Below are 19,127 nucleotides of genomic sequence, written 5' to 3'. Positions count from 1 at the left end.
ATTTGTTAACATTTTTATTTTTATTTTAGGTAACGAGAAATTTAAACTCAGGAGCTCATCAGCACTGATAGTTAGTTGATATAAATAGACAGTAGTCCTGCACTCCTACATGTTGACTCTGGCAGATCTTTGATTTCTTTCTTCCCCTGATCTCAACATCTTGGTTTTGAGAAGCTAAGGGTTATCATGGGCCGGGCTAGGGCCGGCCCTACCCTAAATTTTAGGGCTTAGGGTCGGGCCTAGTCAAATTCAACAAAATTTAGGGTCGGGTAGGGTTGGGCTGGGGCTTAAATATGTTAACTCTTACCCGCCCGAAAAGCCCGATCCGCTAGGACTGAAAGGGCCAGGTAGGGCCAACCTTCTGAATAGGGCCAAATAGGGGCCGAAATGGGTCAAATTTTGTTTAACAAAAAAAAAAAAATTTGCTGAAAATGTGGCTCAATAGTTATATAGGTAATACAAGACTCATTGTTTTTTGTTGATCATATTTAATATATATATATATATATATATATATATATATATATATATATATATATAGGAATTAACTTATAACATTTATTAATATTAGTTAAGTTGGTTATATTCAATTAACTATCTCTCTAAATCTCCCAATATTAATTGTTGTGTAACAAAGAAAATAAAAATTAAAGAAAACAAAGCTTATGAAATCAATTACAAAGAAAGAGATAAATTGCATATTATAGAAAAAAGAGAAACATAATTAAAAAATAGAAAAAATAGAAAACTATTATGGCTTATTTGGGCGGGCTTAAAGGGTCGGGTCGGGCTTCATTTTCATGGCCCATAACCTACCCTATCTTAGAAAGGATCAGGCCTGCCCGCCCTAATCCAAGGGCCGGGTCGGGCTTAGGGCCGAAGGGCCAAATGATGACCCCTATGAGAAACAATTCGGTTGGACTATAAATATTGTGAAAATACTAGAATGGTCTAGAGGGGGGAAGTGTGAATAGGCAAGACTCTTGAAACCACAATCTTTTCAGAACGTTGCTAAGGTATTGCAAATAGTTAGATATCCCTTATATACGAAAACAAATTAAATGAGAATTTAAAAGCTAACACATATAAAAATAAAAAATCAAATGGTCAAAACACAAGAATTATTTACGGAATAAAACCCTCAACGTGAGTTAAACAACTGCGGTTCATAACTCTTGAAGGCCAAGTGCTCAAGCACACATTATTCTTGTATAAGCAAATTAATTACAAGGAAAGCTTATAACCTCTCGGATAACTCTCGACACGGTTACTTCTAACTAGACATGCACTTTTTAGCCGGTTGAACTACCTTTCACCAATTTGCTCACTGCCTCTAAATGTGCTTCCAGTCGTCTCAAATTCTTCAAACATCAATCCTTGAAGTATACTGAGCTGATTTAGGCCTTTGTTTGCATTGATGAGATAGTGGTTAGTAGAGACCATGAAATTGGTACAACTAAATAATCTTCGAAATATGAGAACTATTGCCTAGTGTTAGCACAAATAAAGACTGAGATTTTGCCTTCCATGTGGTTGGTAAGGTTTTTGAAAAATCTGGTAAATAGGCTCAAAATGCTTGAAAAGTGGCTAAACGAAAGTAAGATAGTTTTTCTTGCAAGGTGTTTATTGTCAAGATCAGAGATCGACTTGACATTCTTCTCAAAAAAAAAAAAAAAGATTCAACTTGACATAGTTCAGCAAGGAAGAAGTTAGCTGCTATAATCATGGTCTAGTCCCCAGGTAAAAGATTTAAACCTTATCAGATCTGGAAGAAATACATCAACTAATGATAAGGTTATTTATGGTGGCTTGTTTGGGTTTGTTGAAGCCTCAAGGTTGGATAGCTTTCTATAGATTGAGTAATAGGGCTCCTATTTTGTTCACTCAATATTGAAGCTTGAATATTGAGTGAATTTTTTTTTTTAATATTTTGACAGCTTTCATGGTTCCTATTCCTGTTATAGGAACTCATAGGTTGAAGCCTCCAAGTCAATAAAATAAGCAAAAAGCTTGTTTTGCAATGAGTATTAGCCTATTCATCACGAGAACTCACCTTGATTGCATCTAGTGCATATGGTCAATGGCAAAGCATGAGTAGTTTGAAGCGAGCATGGAAAATCTCTAGATTAAAGAATGTTTCTGTTGAGGAAGTTGAGGTGGAATCACAGCCTAGTCCCCAGCGAAGTAGCCAAAATGTAGTGGCACTTTTGATCAAGGTTGTATGGCAGTGAAATCACCATGGCCGAGCTCAAAATCTTGTCTCATTTGTCTAAGTTAGCAAAGACTAGGCCCAGCAATCTTCGAATGACCTGAGAATCCTAGGAAGTTTATTGTTGTGTTACTCCCGACAGCTCCTTCCTTATTCACAGCGGTAAACTGGTTATGTGTTATTCAATGAACGGCTTAACAAGATGTGTGTAGGGTGGGAGTTAGAAAAGCATGAGTTTCAGAAGAAGAGATCCCAGCATTAATGACATATTGGTTTAGGTATATGGAATAAGAGATTTGGACATGAGATGAATTGGGAAGGATGGAAAACTAAGGATGGATTTGGGAGAGATGAAGCATGGCAGAAGAAGAGTGCCAGAGAGCTTGCTAGCATAATCCATTCTACTCCCCCGTCTCCTAGTTAATAACATAGCTATTTATATGCAATTCCAACAGCTAAAGAAATCTTGTTTGAAGTTTTGTACTACTGGGTAAAGAGATTGCTTGGGTTAAAAACGTGTACTAGATTTTGTACTGCGTTTGGTTTATCAGATTTTATCTAATGTTGTGAAACATGTTGGCAGATTTGTTGCCTTGATTTAGGCAGGATTTGCTGTTGTGATTCAATCTTCGCACGTTGTTACACATGTAAGAGTAAAATCACTGCTGTGTAAAAGAATGCTACATGAGAGGAGATCACTGTTGTGTAAAAAGATTTTGGTTGATGGTTTGATAATGAGTTATTGGTAAAGAGAGTTGTTGTTATGATAAATAAGGCTTGTCAATTTGGGTTATCTCTTATTCACTTACTCGTATTAAGAGTTAGGTCATTGGCCATGAATTTTGGTCCTAAGTCCAAAATTACCAACGAGCCTAAAGCTAATAACGGACCTCATGCAATTCAATTACCTTCTACACCTCACCCGTTCTTGTAAGTCCCATATGCGCGAATGTGGCTTGGGTCCACGTGCATGGCATGATGATTCATGTGTAATTCGCCTTTCTTTTTTATTATGCTGCAATATGAATTGAGTCTGCTAGCTAGACTTTTGGGCATCAACACTGATTATTAGTTTTTAAACAATTTATGTTTAGAGCACTCATACTAGTCTAGTTTTCCGGCCGATTATTAACTCATATTGCTTTTACTGATTTTTGTGCATTGAGAAGTACCATTACCTAGAATTCGTTCATTCTAGCTTGATTATTATTTTATAAACAATGCAAGTTAGAGTACTTAGATTCGTCTAGATTCCCAGCTGATTATTACCTCATGGGGGTAGGAGTGAAATCTTTAGTGGTTAGAGTGCCCACTACACAGGATTCAGGTCCCGAATTCGAGTCACCATGAGGGTAGGAGTGAAATCATTTGATCCTCTATATTTAAAAAAAAAAAAAAAAAACCTTTTGGTGATATTATGTGCATTGATAAGTTGGTACTATTATCCTGTATTACTTATTATTTGTGATTAATCTTATTACTATGAACGAACATTAGTTTGGTGAGATACAATATAAACTACTGAAACATGAACAATAATATCGTATATGTTTGAGAAATATTAATTAATTTGTGATTAATCTCATTACTATAAACGAACATTAGAATGGTGAGATATGATATAAACTACTGAAACATGAACAATAAGGTCGTATATGTTTGAGAAATATTAATTAAATCCAATAACTCTATCCTTTGTTAACTTATTTCGGAGTTAAAACATTTTCTTTTTACGTACTCATGCAGTTTGGTTGTAGTTTGGGTTGAAAACCCCTTGATGGCATTTCTGAAACCTTGGTTCTGGATGTAAGCAATTCAAGTCTTAATAAGGTTTTCCCTTCCGTTTGAGAAAGAAAAAAAAAAACATTTGGAGGTCTAGCGCGCTAGACCTGTGTCTATCATATATTTCATATATGTAGTTAATGAAACTAGCCAGATTTACTTAACTCCAATATGATCTTAGAGCAACTCTAACAGATTCCCTATATTTTGATTTTTCTCTACTTTAGGGAAAAATAAGCATTTTTTGCTTCAACAGATTCCCTATAACTATTCCTATTTTAGGGAAAGTGAGGAAAGAGAAAACCAAATTCTCTATATTTACAGCACACTCTAAAATTTACAGGAAGAATATGGAGATTTTAGAGATTTTAGAGATTGTTGTAAAATAGGGAATCTGTTGGAATTGGAGAAGAAAAAGATACTAAAGTTTTTTGCTTCCCTATAATATATAAATGATAGGAAAGCTGTTGGAGTTGCTCTTAGGAGCATTGAGGTCACCCATCGCCAAAAGCAGTGTGCAAGTAAGAGAATGTTAAACAGGGGTAGTAAACGAAAAATGAGTAGGAGAAGAGCGAGGTATTAGGGTAACGCATGTGTGAAGATGGGTGGAGGTAAGTTGGATTGTGTTTAATATTCCAAGTGTAACATAATTAATTAAGAAAAGCATTTCAAAGCTTAATTTTATATATTCTGGTGAGCCACTCATAATTAGAATCAATAGAAATTGTATATAATAACAGAGTAGAAGCAAGTATACAATCACAATATTACATATATATGAGAAACTGATCAAATAATAAAACATAATGCATCTAGGATGCATGAAAAGAAATAATTCAACAAGAAAAAACAAACATGCATGTATAAAACTAAAAAACACTCAAATATAGAACTGCGCGCTGCAGGTTCCATGAATTCCAAGGAGTCCAGTAAAATCTATGAATCTTTCGATGCAGAACCATTGTAAGGATGAATAAATAGGATACAGATAAACGTAAATGTCAGTTGATCGATCCCCAACACTTACGGCAACAAGGCTATCTGCTTAATTTGAGGGAGGAGAAGGAACAGTTGGAATTGTGGTTGGAATGGTGGGGAATGAAGGAATCTTGGTTGGGATGGTGGGCAATGGAGTGGCTGGAAGTGGAGGAAGAGTCACCTTGGGAACAGAGCTTGGAATTGTTGGCAAGGTAGGGTTTGGCAGAGATGGGATTTGGGTGCTTGGCAATGTGGCTTTCGGCAGAGGTGGGATGGGGTTGGTTGGAAATGTTGGCAGTGTGGGTTGAGGCAGTCCTGTTGGCAAGGAAGGCAGTGGAGGCAATGTAACCTTGGGAAGAGACGGAATTGTAGGCTGTGGTAATGCTGGAGCCTGCAGAAGGTGTCGAGCTGCGAAGCTCGTATCAATGCTAGACAAGCACAATGCCGCTACCACCATGGAAAGCAGGAAACAATGCTGGAAACCTGCCATGTTGATTCGAATATAAGAGCAGAAAAATCTAGCTGTTCTTCAATCAAGTATATGAGGAACTTATATATCAGATGAAGGAATGAAGGGTATAAGATATGTAGTAGGTACTTATAGAGAGTGGAAGTCGAAAGGTCCTTGATGGTTGATGAATTATAGTTGGGGTTGTGAAGAGAAGTACTGGTTTAGTTCACCATTCTCAACAAGATTCGAAGCCTATATATTCAAAACTACCCTACCTATCCTTTTAGGACATTGCTTAACGTAAGCATCTATCATCAAACTCAAACCAATTATTATACGTTTAATGATATTGAGGATATAGGTTGACACGTAGGTGGCTAACATTTTACTGTCGATTGCTACATGCATGCATGGTAATATAGTAAGCTTATTCATCAACATGAGCTAAGCTACGTATCGAAAGAGAGACATTAGAGAATTGTGTAAGCACGAAGCAGATCGATCGGGTTGTCACCTCATTAACTTTCTTTTCTTGTTCGAGTGGAAGTACTCGTTTATTAAATTAGTTCACCTTCTCACAAGATCCAAAGCTACTTAATTTTTAAGCTCTCTTTTGAAGGTGATTGAATATTGCCTGGTCTAGGCCTGCTGCCTTATGGAATTTAGTATTTTGGTTTTAGTGACTTTAATTACTGGATTATTCTTCGAGTAACTTTTGTCTTTGGAGATCTTTGGTAAGTTCGTTTCAACGGCTTCATCAAAAAAAAAAAAGTTCGTTTCAACGGCTTTAAACATATATTCTGTTTATCTTGTTTCAGTTTAGTTTTATTGGTGAATATGATAAATAACTGTTATTAAATTAATGGGTAAAATCCTCATATAGCACCTAAATTATCACGAAATGTACTTTTTGATACATACAAATTTTCAGGGAGTCCAGTGGTACCTGTATTATCCATCTGTTAGCCCTTATCGTACCGCCGTCCATTATTCCATTAAAAATGTCTATGTGGCGATCATGTGACACTCATATGAGTAAAATAGCAAGGGTAAAATAATTTTTCACTCATATTTAGAAATTATAGAATTTAATATATTGAATATCTATAATTAAAAAAAATTTGACACATAAAAAAATAATAATAATACTCAATTTATTCTTCACTGTTCTCAGGATACTTGGTAGCAATTAATTTAAGTACTTTTGGTTTTGTTTAGTTTCTTTTTTTATGAAAATTTAATATATATTAATTTGGGTTAACTGATGAGATAACTTTTTTCTCGAACAATTAATAGGATTAATCAATGGAGATGGCAAGTAAATCTAGATATTCACTAAATTTAATTCTAGTTTTTTTTTAACCCAGTTTAATTTATTTTAATTTAGTTAAACCAAAAATTTGTAAAAAAATATAAAAAAATAAGTGTTTTACGATTTTACCCATACTTTAACCTAATAATTGACGGAAGTACTAAAATGGCTAACGGAGGGATAATACAGGTACCACTAGACTCCTTAAAAATTTGTAGGTTTTAAAAAGTGCATTTCATGATAATTCAGGTATCATATAAAGATTTTACCCTAAATTAATTTAGTCAAAACGAAAACCTTCTAATTGTGACAAGATGCATGATCATATGATCATTGTACTAAGAACTCCGTTAGTTTGGCATGAGTTTAATTGCTAGTAGGGAAAATCTCACAAACAGTACCTGACCTATCGGCCACTAACAACTTTCGTATCTCAAGTTCAAAAAATATCAGATTGATACCTGAACTTCTGACCCCGACCCAATATTAGTACCTGGGAACAGTAAAATCGTTAACGGGGTTAATTTTTGAAGGGTAAATCTGTCATTTCACTGTTCATCATCTCCAAAACTCTCCCCTCTCTCTGCAATACCAGATTTCTTCTTCTTCTTCTTCATACCTCATCACCACTATCAACCAACCTTTCACTTCTTCAATAGCCACCGTCCCATCCACCACCAACTCCTCTCACCTCTCACCTCTCCTTTGGTCGATTTGGGTTTGTGTGTGTGAGGTATGAAGAAGATAATGAAAAATCTGGGTTTGCAGAGAGAGTGGGGAGAGTTTTGGAGATGATGAACAGTGAAATGACAAATTTACTCTTCAAAAATTAACTCCGTTAACGATTTTACTGTTCCCAAATACTGATATTGGGTCGGGGTCAGAAGTTCAGGTACCAATATGATATTTTTTGAACTTGAGGTACAAAAGTTATTAGTGGCTTGAAGTTCAGGTACTGTTTGTGAGTTTTTCCCTTGCTAGTATTAGATCTCAGATAATTTTTAGGTAACTGTTTAATTTTTTATTTGCTTTAGAGGAATACTCAACTAAATTGAAGTTCAGTAAAATTACATATAACTACTCGCTCGTTAAAGCTGTCAAAGAGAGCCTCTATCTAAGTAATTCAACCATTAATTTTCACTACTGATGTAGCACACCAAAAACTACTCTACACTACCTACGAGAGATTAAAATAGTGTAGACAGTGTGGCTACTCCTGGTGACTTTTCTCAAGCCTCAAGACCTGCAAACTTCCCTCTGAAGAAAAGTTCTTACAAAATTAAGATACAAATAAAAAAATGTCAACTTGAGTCCAAATCCATTACAAAAGAACCAAGCCGAGAAGCCCAAAATCCAGCGTAATGCCCAAAGGGAAACCCTAGGCCCAAAAGCAACCCGCATGTTGGCTTCAGCCCACACCCTCGTCGCAGCGTCAACTCTCAGACTAGGCAACCACCCACCATCGTGTCCTCAGCTACTGACCTGTCATCATTCTCCATCGCAATCACCGACGCGGCACCATTCTTCACCGCAATGTCGCAACCGGTAACCCTTAGCCCTAGTAACGATACCATCAACCGCCACTAAGCCAAGTAGAAGCAGTCCCCACCATGCAACACCACGTAGAAGCAATCCCCACCGCGCAACACCACCAGCAGCCTTCGACCTCCCGACCACCAGTTGTTAGACCATAATATACATATATATGCATCCCCCTAAATATTGAATTTAACTTGTTTTTGAGTCTATTTTAGCTTTCACTAAATCATTTTCTTATTTATCTCGAAATATTGCAAGAGTGAAGGAAACATCCATTTTGGGTTTTGAAGTGGAGAATTGGAGCTAGGGAAAATGACGGTCAAATGTGAAGCAAAATGTTAAATTCCAAATTCCAGCGAACCACCACAAATGGCGGCCTAGCTACCACCATGAAGGCGGCCTACCACCACTCATGGTGGTGCCATGTATTTTCCAACTATATTCATGGAGGAGTAAGGAGGAGGAATGGCATTGTACCTATTCCATTACATCCATTCATCATCGATCATTCTATCACAACCAAATCCCATACCTTTTGGTTTAAAATCAACTCCATCCATTTTTCCTTTTTTCCACACCATCTCAACTCCTCATATTACCCAAAAGTCCACCATCATCATCACCCAAAAATCTTTCATGTTTTATGGTGAATCACCATCTTTTCTCCATCATTACCTACCATAATCTACACCACTCCTTTCTTACCTTTTTTCCTTGATTTTGGGATCTATTATCACTCAAACACTCTTCCTCCATGCTTCTTACAAGGCTATAGTTACTCCATTTTGCTTCTAATCATGATTTCACACCTCTTTCTCTCTCTCCATCTATTTAAGCATCATTTCTCCCATTGAAGAAGAATCACCCATACCCTCATTACATCTCCTTTCTCTCCCCATCTCCTCTACAAAACCTCCATATCCACCTCCCAAAATCCAAACTCATAATCCATACTATTCTATCTCCTCCATGACCACCATAATTTCTTATCCTCTACCTCCATTAACACCGGCCACCACCACTACATCAATTCTCCACTCTCTTTTCTATCATCATTTTCTCCATCTACTCCACCTATTCACAATACATAACTTAAGCTTCACTATCTTTTATCATCAAATCTTCAAAATCAAGAAGGAGAGGGAATCACCACCACCACCATCACCACCAAGACGTGAGCTTAGAGACCATCTGGCACACCACTAAGCCAACTGGATCCCTTTTACTCTAGATATATTTTGGTGTTTAATTTGATTATGAAGTTAGTATATGTAATTATAAGTGAGTATTACTTTGTTGGGTCAAGCGTTGAAAGCCCTAGCCAAACTTGTAATGAATTGATGTTTGAGTCTTATTTGATGCAATTTCCATAACCATCTTCACATGTTAATTCAAGAAGTGAATGCTTATATTTGAATCTAGCTAATTTGAGTACTTTTCATTTATCATTACATGAACGATGTTTAGAGAATAGGTAGTTTGGACATTGAAAGCATGATAGCACACTAGGTGTGTATGTGAGGGTAGTGAGTTAAAATCACCTAGCTCTAGGATTGGTTTGCTTGCTTGATTATCTAAACTCAAACCTTTATGCATCTACGAGCAAGGGATACTTATCCGGTAATATAACTTGTTCTTGGGTAGTTAGCTAGTTTCGCACTTATCTGGTGAAAATTGATAAAATCAAAGGAGTTTAGGCCTTAGTAGTCTTATCCGGATGCTAAAAGGGTAATTGGATACTTGGATTGCATTATTTATAGTTTTGAACATCAATGCATGCAAGGGAAGGTATGGTGAACAACCTAAAGCTCTAACTTCCATCCATTTTGTCACGTATAGTTTAACATAGCCTAGTTTACATTTCAAGTTTTCATTTTGTGTTAGTTTAAGTTGAAACCATCTCCAAAGCAAAAAAATCAAACCATGCCACTACCCCATCTTGCATATATTCACCATGAACTTTGGTTCACTTGTGAGCCCTTGTTTGTGATTTGTACATTTGCATATTTATCTAGCATCCTTTAGGTTATCCCTAGTTAGAGTGGGTTTTCCAATCCCTTGGGTAAGATATCCCCTACTCATAATCTTTTACACTATAACTTGGCCCTTATACTTGAGGGTGACTATTTGGCTAACACCAGTCCCACCGCACGACACCACCCTCAGCCAACGTTATACTGTCCCAAAGTCGCTTCAGAGTTCACACCATCTATTGCATCCAAGCCACCGACAAGTCGGCAGTTGTCCACTAAAAACTGAATCCAAAAATATTAGAAAATCCACGATGAAAGCCTACACCACCGTTAGCCTCATCATCGTTTCCCCAATCACGATCAAGAGAGAGGAACTTCCCCGCCCCAGCCGCACTTGCAGGCCTGACCGGAGATGCGGAGGAGACCCCACCGCGGTGATCCAATCCTCCCAAGTGAGAGTAGAAGGAAAAAATAGTGAGAGTAGAAGGAAAAAATAGAGTAAAAAAGTCATTATATTTCACTTATTATTTACTCTCGATACAAAAATATTGTTTTTTGTTTTTGAATATGAAAATCACCTAACAAAACAAATATGGTTATTACTTAGTTGGACCTCATTCGAAGAGGTAGATCTATATCTCAGTCTATGCTACTTTAGTTCATTCAAAAATAATTGTACTGTTTTAGAGAAACGATATTTGAGAGAGAATTGTTGTGTGTTCTCATTGATAATAGGGTGATAACGCTTAAAAGTAAACGCGCAATTTAACCCTGAAAAAATGTCATCGTTAGTATAGAATAAGTAGGGATCGTTCTAACCGGGGATTGAGGGTACACCTGTAATTGCAAAAACAATTAATTAATTAATAAAAGTAAAAAGTATTATTTACAAAAATAAAACAAAGAATAAAAATATATACAAGTAAACACAAATAAGGGGGTTTTAAGATTATAAAAATAGAAAATTAAAATAAATAAAATAAAGAAAATGTAAAAACATATATACAAGGGTGGAATGTAAGGAATAAATATCAAAACCATATCCATATGACTGAAATCCAATTACAATTCCTATAGTTGATTTTCTATGTCATGAGAAATAAGTTGACCATGTGAAACGTTAATAAGCAAACGATTTTCCATTTTTTACTTTCCTTCAATATTTAATCTAAGTGAAAGCACCTAAATTAAACCTATTGAACATGCAATCATAGTCTAGAAAGCTAGCTAATCAAGAACACATTCAATGCATGAAGCATAGAGAAAGGATGTCAACCAAAGTGCACAACCTAGTATGAAAAGTTCATCTATTTGCAATCCTCCTTAATTGATTTCGACTTTTGTCCAAAGCCTTTACTACTTAAATCTAGCTCCAATTACATGCATATATCCTAAGTTGGCCACCAAAGAACATAAACATGCAAAAGTTTTCTATAATCCAAAATCAATCAAGCAATCTCACATAAGCAACATATAAATCAACATAAAGAAATCAAAAATTTATTTCAAAACATATAAACGGGCTTTAAACTTTGCCCTTAACGTCATGTTAACTAGAATTCATAACTCTACAAATCAAACAAAGGAAAACAAAAGAAAGTATGAAATACACCGTGAAAGATGGATGACAAGCCTTGAGACGAAGAACTTGAAGATCCTTGAAAGCAAGCAATCTTCTAGGGACGACACAAGGATGGATGGTGGCTAGGATCTTGATGTATTGCATGACTTCTTCTCCTCCTTGGTTGAGACGCAGAGCTTCTGAAGACTAGAGAATAGAGAGAATTTTTCTGAATGAAGAGGTGTTGTTAGTTTTGTTGTTGTGGTTTTTTGGTGTAAAGAATGCTCTTATTTATAGGAGGATGGCAACTTAGTCTCCAAGTCTTCAAGATTGATCCACACAGCATTAACCAATCAGATAATGCCACGTCAGCTCTGCTATGTCATCCAACCAATCAAAAAGCTCCAAAATCAATCCCTAATATATTGTTGCTGATTTTTCCAAGATTTAATATGATTTTATTCACAATTTTCGGCCAAATATCTAGGCATGAACCTATACAATGTATCTGGATGCATTTTGGACCTTTCTTCCCTTAAATCTCTCCATGGCTTTATCATTAACATCCTCCCCTTGATTTTCTCTTGATTTTCACATTAAAATTGAAGATTTTATTCTCTAATTTCAGCCAACATATCTTGAGGGAATTAAGGAATGAATCTGGACTTGTTTTGAGCCTTTTCTTGTTGCACAATCCCTTGAAACTCTCCCTTGATATTCTCAACGTAATCTCCTTGATTTCCCATGCAAAAATCAGATTTAATCTCCCATAATATCTCCAACGTCATCTTCAAGCCATGTGGTCTCCTAATGCCTTCAGGTTTCCTAGCCTCATCAGGATTCCTGCGTTGACTGGGATTCCTAGTCGGACCTAAACTTCATTTCTTTATTTCAGCTCATTTCTGCATCCATTCTGCCTTTAAGCTCATTTCTTCTCTATTTATTCGATGTACCTAGAAAATAGAAACTAAATTAAAAATGATTAAGTAAAGGAAATAACTAAGCAAAATATGAGGAAATAATTATTAAAACGTTGCATAAAAATGCTCCTATCATAGGGGCCTCTTTATATAGAGGATTACAATGCATAGAATCTGAATCGTACAAGGAAAGGTAATCATACAATGAATGGATATCTCTAAGATATTCACCGAGATTCTCTCTAATTAAAACCCTATTACCACTAGGTCAAGTAACCTAGAGTTTGGGCCAGACACATATTCTGGGTTTACTTGAACACTTCCCCTTGTGTCGCCCAAATGTGGTGCTCCTCTCGTTGCCTCATTAAAAACCTTGCCGAGTAACAAAAACCCTGTGGGACAAAAATAACCTCGGTCGAAGGGGAAAAAGAGCACAACACACCATTCACGTTTCGAGACCATACATGTAGACATCTCCCCGTGATGTCTGCATCTCCCCCTGATGACTACGGTCATGGGAGTTCAGATAACTTCCGCAAACGATGCTACCAACATGTTTCTCGAAAGTGGAATTTAGGCAATGACTTAGTGAGCAAGTCTGTCACACTGTCCTCAGATCGAACCTAGTTCACTTTGATCTTGAGGAGAGTCTGTTGTTGCTGATTATGCTTGGTGTTGTCGCTTTTGATGTAGCCTTTGTTTCATTTGTTCAAAGCAAGCAGCATTATCCTAAATGCTCGTAAACTCATCTGTAGTAGACTTCAAACTACAATTGTTTCGAACATGCGTAATTATGGATCCAATCCATATACATTCACGAACCACTTCGTGAAGAGCAATAATCTCTACATTGTTCGAAGATATAGCGACTAGGGTCTATTCTGTAGACCTCTAAGATATCACGGTCTTTACCCATGGTGAACACTTAACCATTTTGGGAATGACCTTTGTGTAGGTCAGAGAGATACCCAATATCAGCAAAACCTTCCAAAACACATGTCATTTTGGGATGGGGATAGTGGACGCAGGCCAGTGTTGGTGGCATTCCTGGTGTGTGATGGGTCCAAATCCATCGTCTCTCTGTAGGGATAAAGCATGCCCATATCAATCGTAAATCTCAAGTACTGAAAGATATCTTTTACACAAATCCAATGGCGTTGCGTTGGCGCAGAGCTATATCTTAGCTAACAAGTTCATGGCAAATGAGATGTCTGGTCTTGTGCATTGAGCTAAGTACAATAATGCGCCTATTGTACTTAACTAGGGCATTTCTGCCCCTAGCGCATCTTCGTCATCATCCTTCCAACGAAGAGGATTCTTTTCAGGATCAAGACTACGGACTATCATGGGGGTGCTTGAAGGCTTGACCTTGTCAAAATGCCTAAGCATCTATCAACACGATGCTCAAATCCAAACCGAGACATAATCATGTTCTCCCAAAATCCTTCATCTCAAAATCGGATTTCAAGTGTTCAGCGGTTTCCCTTAACTCTTTAAGGGCTTCTGATGAAGATCATGTCTAACATGAACCGTGATAGAATCCGAAACTTGTTATGGAAACGCGTGGGCATATCCCTTCCCAATCAAGTAGTCACGTTAGTGAGCGTTTCAACCTTATTGTAAACGCACTCCGTGGTCTAGAGCCACTTAACTTGGGTAGATGAAGTTCACCATGAACCTTCATGTACATTCCGTATCTAGATCTCTATAGAGATACGTAGTGACCACATTCGTAAGCTGCATGTTCAGTTATTCAGAAATTACCAAACTGACAGGGTAGTGGAGTGCAATGACATCTATTACGAGAGAATATGACTCATCGTAGTCAATTCCAGAGCATTTTGTGAGAAGCCTTGTGCCATAAGGCGAGATTGCCATCCCTTTTTCTCATCAAGCTTTCTAACGAAGACCCATTAGCCAATAGGTTTTATGTTAGGAGGTGTTGGCATCACTGGCTCAAAAACCTTCATCTTCGTTAGAGAATCTATCTTAACCTGGATCGTATCTTTCCATTTAGGCCAAATTTCTCTACGTTGGCATTCATTCATCAACGGAGCGTGGTTCGATATCATCGGACTCAACAAACTCATGCACAATAAAATGCGCAACTATATCATCAATTATGATGGAGTTTTTATCCCACGTCTCATGTACATTAGTGTAATTTTCATAGAGCTCTATATTCTCAAGAATAGGTTCTGACGTTAAGGCGTCCCCCAACGGTAACCATAACCCAGAAGATTCTCATGAGACAGATTTTGACACTACTACAGAAAATGCATTTAAGGATGTTCGAAAAACGTCCTAAAAAACTTTAGATGACGCTTAAAAAAAACGTCATCTATCAAGGAGTCATTGTAAGTCATCTTTTAAGACATTCGAAAAACGTCCTTAAATGTCTACAAGGACACTGTAAAAGCGTCATTGTTTCTATAAAAAAACGTCTTCTAATATTTTCAAGGACACTAGAAAGACGTCCTTGTAACTCAAAAAAACGTCATCTGATATCTATAAGGACGCTATGAAAACGTCCTTGTATCTCATAAAAACGTCCTCTCAAATCTTTAAGGATGTGGAAAAAACGTCCTGGTATGTTTTCCATGACACAAAAAAAAAAAAAAAATATACATATTTACATAAATGATTACGAACCATTATAAATTAATAGCTAAAATATGAGCACATTCATTTTCATAAGTTTACTAAACTAGAAATTACAATCCAATCTAATAACAACTATACAAGTTCCATCAGATCATATTCATCATGAGGGTCCATGAATGTCTTCTACTTTAACTGCAAAACCAATAAAAGAGTAGTAAATAATAGTAACATCGAACACATGTTTGCCTAGAATTTAAAACTTAGAAGTAGTATCAACACATACAAGTGTTCCAACTTTTATCACAGAAATTTAGGCAAAAAAACCCACCAATATTGGAAATCATAAACTTGTACAAGTGCCAATAAATCAAGAAAAAACTAGACGAAATTTACCTCATTAATGAAGAAGGGCCGTGTGTCTTTATGTTTCTATCAAGCTTTAGATCTTTCATTCCCTGTAATTTACATACCCAAAAATTAACAAATGAACTCAGCATCCTTACATTATCACTCAAATAACAGAGAATTATAAGAAAATATTGAAACTGAAAATATGGTACATGATCTTAATTAGATTACCCCTATTCTGTTCACAAGTCCATGCAAACTTCAGCACGAACATAAAGATGTATAAATATATCATTCGTCAACATAGTGAACGTTGCCTACCACATTGATTCAAGCTATTTTCACCAAAATGGAACAAAAAGTTTCAAAAGGTCAATACAGAATATACCTCAAAGCCAATGCAGCAACCTCAGAAGAAATGAAGCAACCCTGCCACCTGCAGATAAAAAAAATAACAAAATAAGGTAGTATATACAAGGAAATAGAAAACAAAAACCATATCCCACAAAAAGTGAAGTTGCTTACATCAAGAAATTTCTAGCAACCATCATCATCCTACACAAATAAATCCCAGTCTAATACCATATCCTACTAATACCCCCACGCCCTACTAAAGGAATCTTCCCCTGATTGATAACAGATAACAAGTCAAAAAGTTTCGAGCTCTGATTCATATATTCAAAATGAACCAAAAAGTGCAATCTCAAGTTCTATGTACACTCTACCTCAGTGTAAACATCATGAATAACAAGTTATACGAAAAGCCAACGTACCCTTGTCAACAGGTACATATCCTTTAAGAGTCTGGTAGAGGTATCAAATAGTGGTTTCCCACTCAAGCCACCAGCTTCAGAGGCCACTGGGTTTCTACTAACAGAGTCTTCTGTCTGGTCTTGAAACAGTTGTGTTTGATATAATCTAGAAACAAATTAAACAAATTTTTAACTCGCAATAAACAAAATTTCAAGAATAAACCCCACATACTGAAATTATAAACTCATCAGTAACATATAGAATACCCTATAGTCATCATTTCACAGCATGGGATAATGTAGCCAATTTTCCATCTTTCTCATAAGTTGAGTAATTGGCCATTCTTCTTAACATATGCCAAAGAAAAAGCTTTTTCCTTTTTCCCCCATTTCTCAGAAATCTCAAGGGGGTGATCAAAGACAACGAATTCTTGAGATGTTAATCATAAAGTATCTATTATGCAGAGAAACTTTGATTTTAATAAACCACGCATCAACAGCAACATCTAAGCAGTAAAGAAGTCTTTTATAATTTTATTACTTCACAGAGTTGGCAGCCTAACAGTGCAAAAAGCAAGTAATATTCACATTTTGATAGGCATGATAGAGCATATATGCCAAACAAGGATACTCATTAAGTTTCTGTTTAAAAGGAAACATACCAATCCGTCCAAGCGAAGGGCAAGGGCCACCTATATCCATACAGAAGAAAACCATGAGAGCACCATCTTAAGGACAAAAGAAGTAATCAATTACAAGCATATATATACATACTGCAGCAATATCTTCGAGATCTTCTTTAGACAAATCTGGAGCAATTTTCACGAGCAATGGAGGAGGGCCCTCTTCACCCCATTGCATTTCATCACGAGCAGCTTGTACCTTCATAACAGAAAGTGTTACATTTTGCACTAGTTTTGTGAACAACGATATTGAACATAGTTGAGCTCCATACCTTCTTCACAAGGACCTTTAACTGCTTTCTTCCTTGAAGCATACGTAGCCCGGGGGTGTTGGGTGATGAAACATTAATCACCTACAAAGGGATAAGCAGATAAACAGTCAAATTAACACCCCAGATCAGAAGTCCCTTTAGCTGATATAAGAAATTGTTGTGATGCACAAAGTGGGTACCTCTCAAATTAGAGACTTGAGAAAAACAATGAAGCTTCTGCTCGGATGTGAACCTGGTATGATCTACTGATGTGATAGCGAAAGATCTACTGATGTGAACCTGGTATGGGTTCTAGGTGGTGATGAGAAGACGAGATTTCAGCTATGGAGAAGGGATTTTGTGTTTGCGTTGAGGCTGTGTATCCCAACGCCACCGCACCGACACAAGACAAAGCCAACCACACCAGAAGATGGCCGGCATCCCAGATCGAAACCCGAGAAGAATCGGAGCCACACTGGGCTCGACACCTCCAAGAGATCTAGAATCCGGCCACTGCCACTCCACCGTCCAAAGCCGAGACACCCTCAACAACCAGCAAATCGAACCCTGCCGGCAAATCGCAACACGCCGGGAAGACCAAACCAGCTCCCATGAAGAACGGACCCAGATCTGGTAACTCCGCCCCGATCCAAGCAGCAGCCGCCAATACCCATCCCTGAGCCAGACCGCCGCCCTAGAGCCACGCCGCTAACCTCCGTAATCATCCCCTCCCGGACCGGAACGCAGCAGCAGGGGCGCCGCCAACGATCGGCCGGGAGAGAGCGCTCTCAATCTCTCTGTTTTTTTCCCGCGCGTGAGGCGCGTTCTATCTTACTAGGGTACTGGAGAATTCGCGTTGAGGCTGTGTTGGGAAGGCAAAGGAGAAAAGTTTTCACTTTTAGTGAAGCGCCCGTGGTTTTAGAAATACTGCCGACTTTAAAACAAAGCCCCGTGTTTCTCAAACGTCCTTAATCACTTATAAGGACATTTTTTTTAAATTGCGTCATTGTATCTTTTAATGAGGTGTCCACATATTCAGTTTTTGTAGTAGTGTGAGTGTCGATGATCCAAGGATTGAGTTATGCCAAAGTATCCTTCAAACCCACGGGCCTCCCACGCATCCTAGCTGGGGCCATAGCCTATAACGCCAGAGTGTCACTCTTTTTTTGGCGTTGGCGCCATACCTACCTCCGTGTAGGGTGGCGCTACGTCCTCTCGTAGGGACGTCCTTCCTTGCAGGCATATTTGCAGCAGATGTGTGATCTCGTCACTTTAACAGGGATCAAGATGAGACATAGTGGGGACAGGCCACGACAATTCATGTCGTTCCTGCTGAACATCCGTGTTCTTATCTCCCCCTAACGACGGGAAGACTGTCTCATCAAAGTGAAAACCGGTAATGAGATCGCCATGCAAGGGCATTAAGTGGCGGACGATTGTCGGAGTCTCAAATCCAACGTAGTTGGCCATTCATCTATAAAGACCCATCATAGAGCGCTGTGGCGGCGCAATTGGCACATAAATGGCTCACTCAAATGTGTATAAGTACGATACTTGTACCCAGTTACTAGCTATAACGCCGAGGTAGATTGAGTGGCGGTAGGTCTTAGACAAATTAGCATAGTTGCATGCGATATTGCATCACCCCAAGCGGATATAAGGAGATTGGTGCGCATTACCAATGTCCTAACTACCATCGTAGTCGTTTTCGCGAGACCATTTGGGTGTGTTCATGAGGATATGATGTCCAACATCAGTCCCATT

The 19,127-nt window shown here is 37.7% G+C and overlaps 1 protein-coding gene and 1 long non-coding RNA gene across 2 annotated transcripts; both read right to left on the bottom strand.

The window, feature by feature from the left end:
• Positions 1 to 4,685: 4,685 nt before the first annotated feature.
• Positions 4,686 to 5,545, bottom strand: LOC133727546 (protein PELPK1). Its single transcript, XM_062155142.1, has one exon. It carries the CDS (start codon positions 5,457 to 5,459, stop codon positions 5,037 to 5,039), a length of 423 nt encoding a protein of 140 aa, XP_062011126.1. The 5' UTR covers positions 5,460 to 5,545; the 3' UTR covers positions 4,686 to 5,036.
• A 9,811-nt stretch (positions 5,546 to 15,356) lies between these two features.
• LOC133727545 (uncharacterized) lies at positions 15,357 to 18,254 on the bottom strand. Its single transcript, XR_009855236.1, has 8 exons — positions 17,564 to 18,254; positions 17,385 to 17,465; positions 17,204 to 17,311; positions 17,092 to 17,121; positions 16,451 to 16,595; positions 16,066 to 16,113; positions 15,723 to 15,784; positions 15,357 to 15,521 (listed from the first exon to the last, which is right to left on the bottom strand). It is a non-coding gene; the product is annotated as an uncharacterized LOC133727545 (long non-coding RNA).
• Positions 18,255 to 19,127: the final 873 nt, after the last annotated feature.

Source organism: Rosa rugosa, chromosome 1 (genome assembly GCF_958449725.1).
Source record: "Rosa rugosa chromosome 1, drRosRugo1.1, whole genome shotgun sequence".
NCBI classification, from domain to species: domain Eukaryota; kingdom Viridiplantae; phylum Streptophyta; class Magnoliopsida; order Rosales; family Rosaceae; genus Rosa; species Rosa rugosa.
Note: the sequence above shows the minus strand (reverse complement) of the source record. Positions and strands in the feature narration are given on the sequence as shown.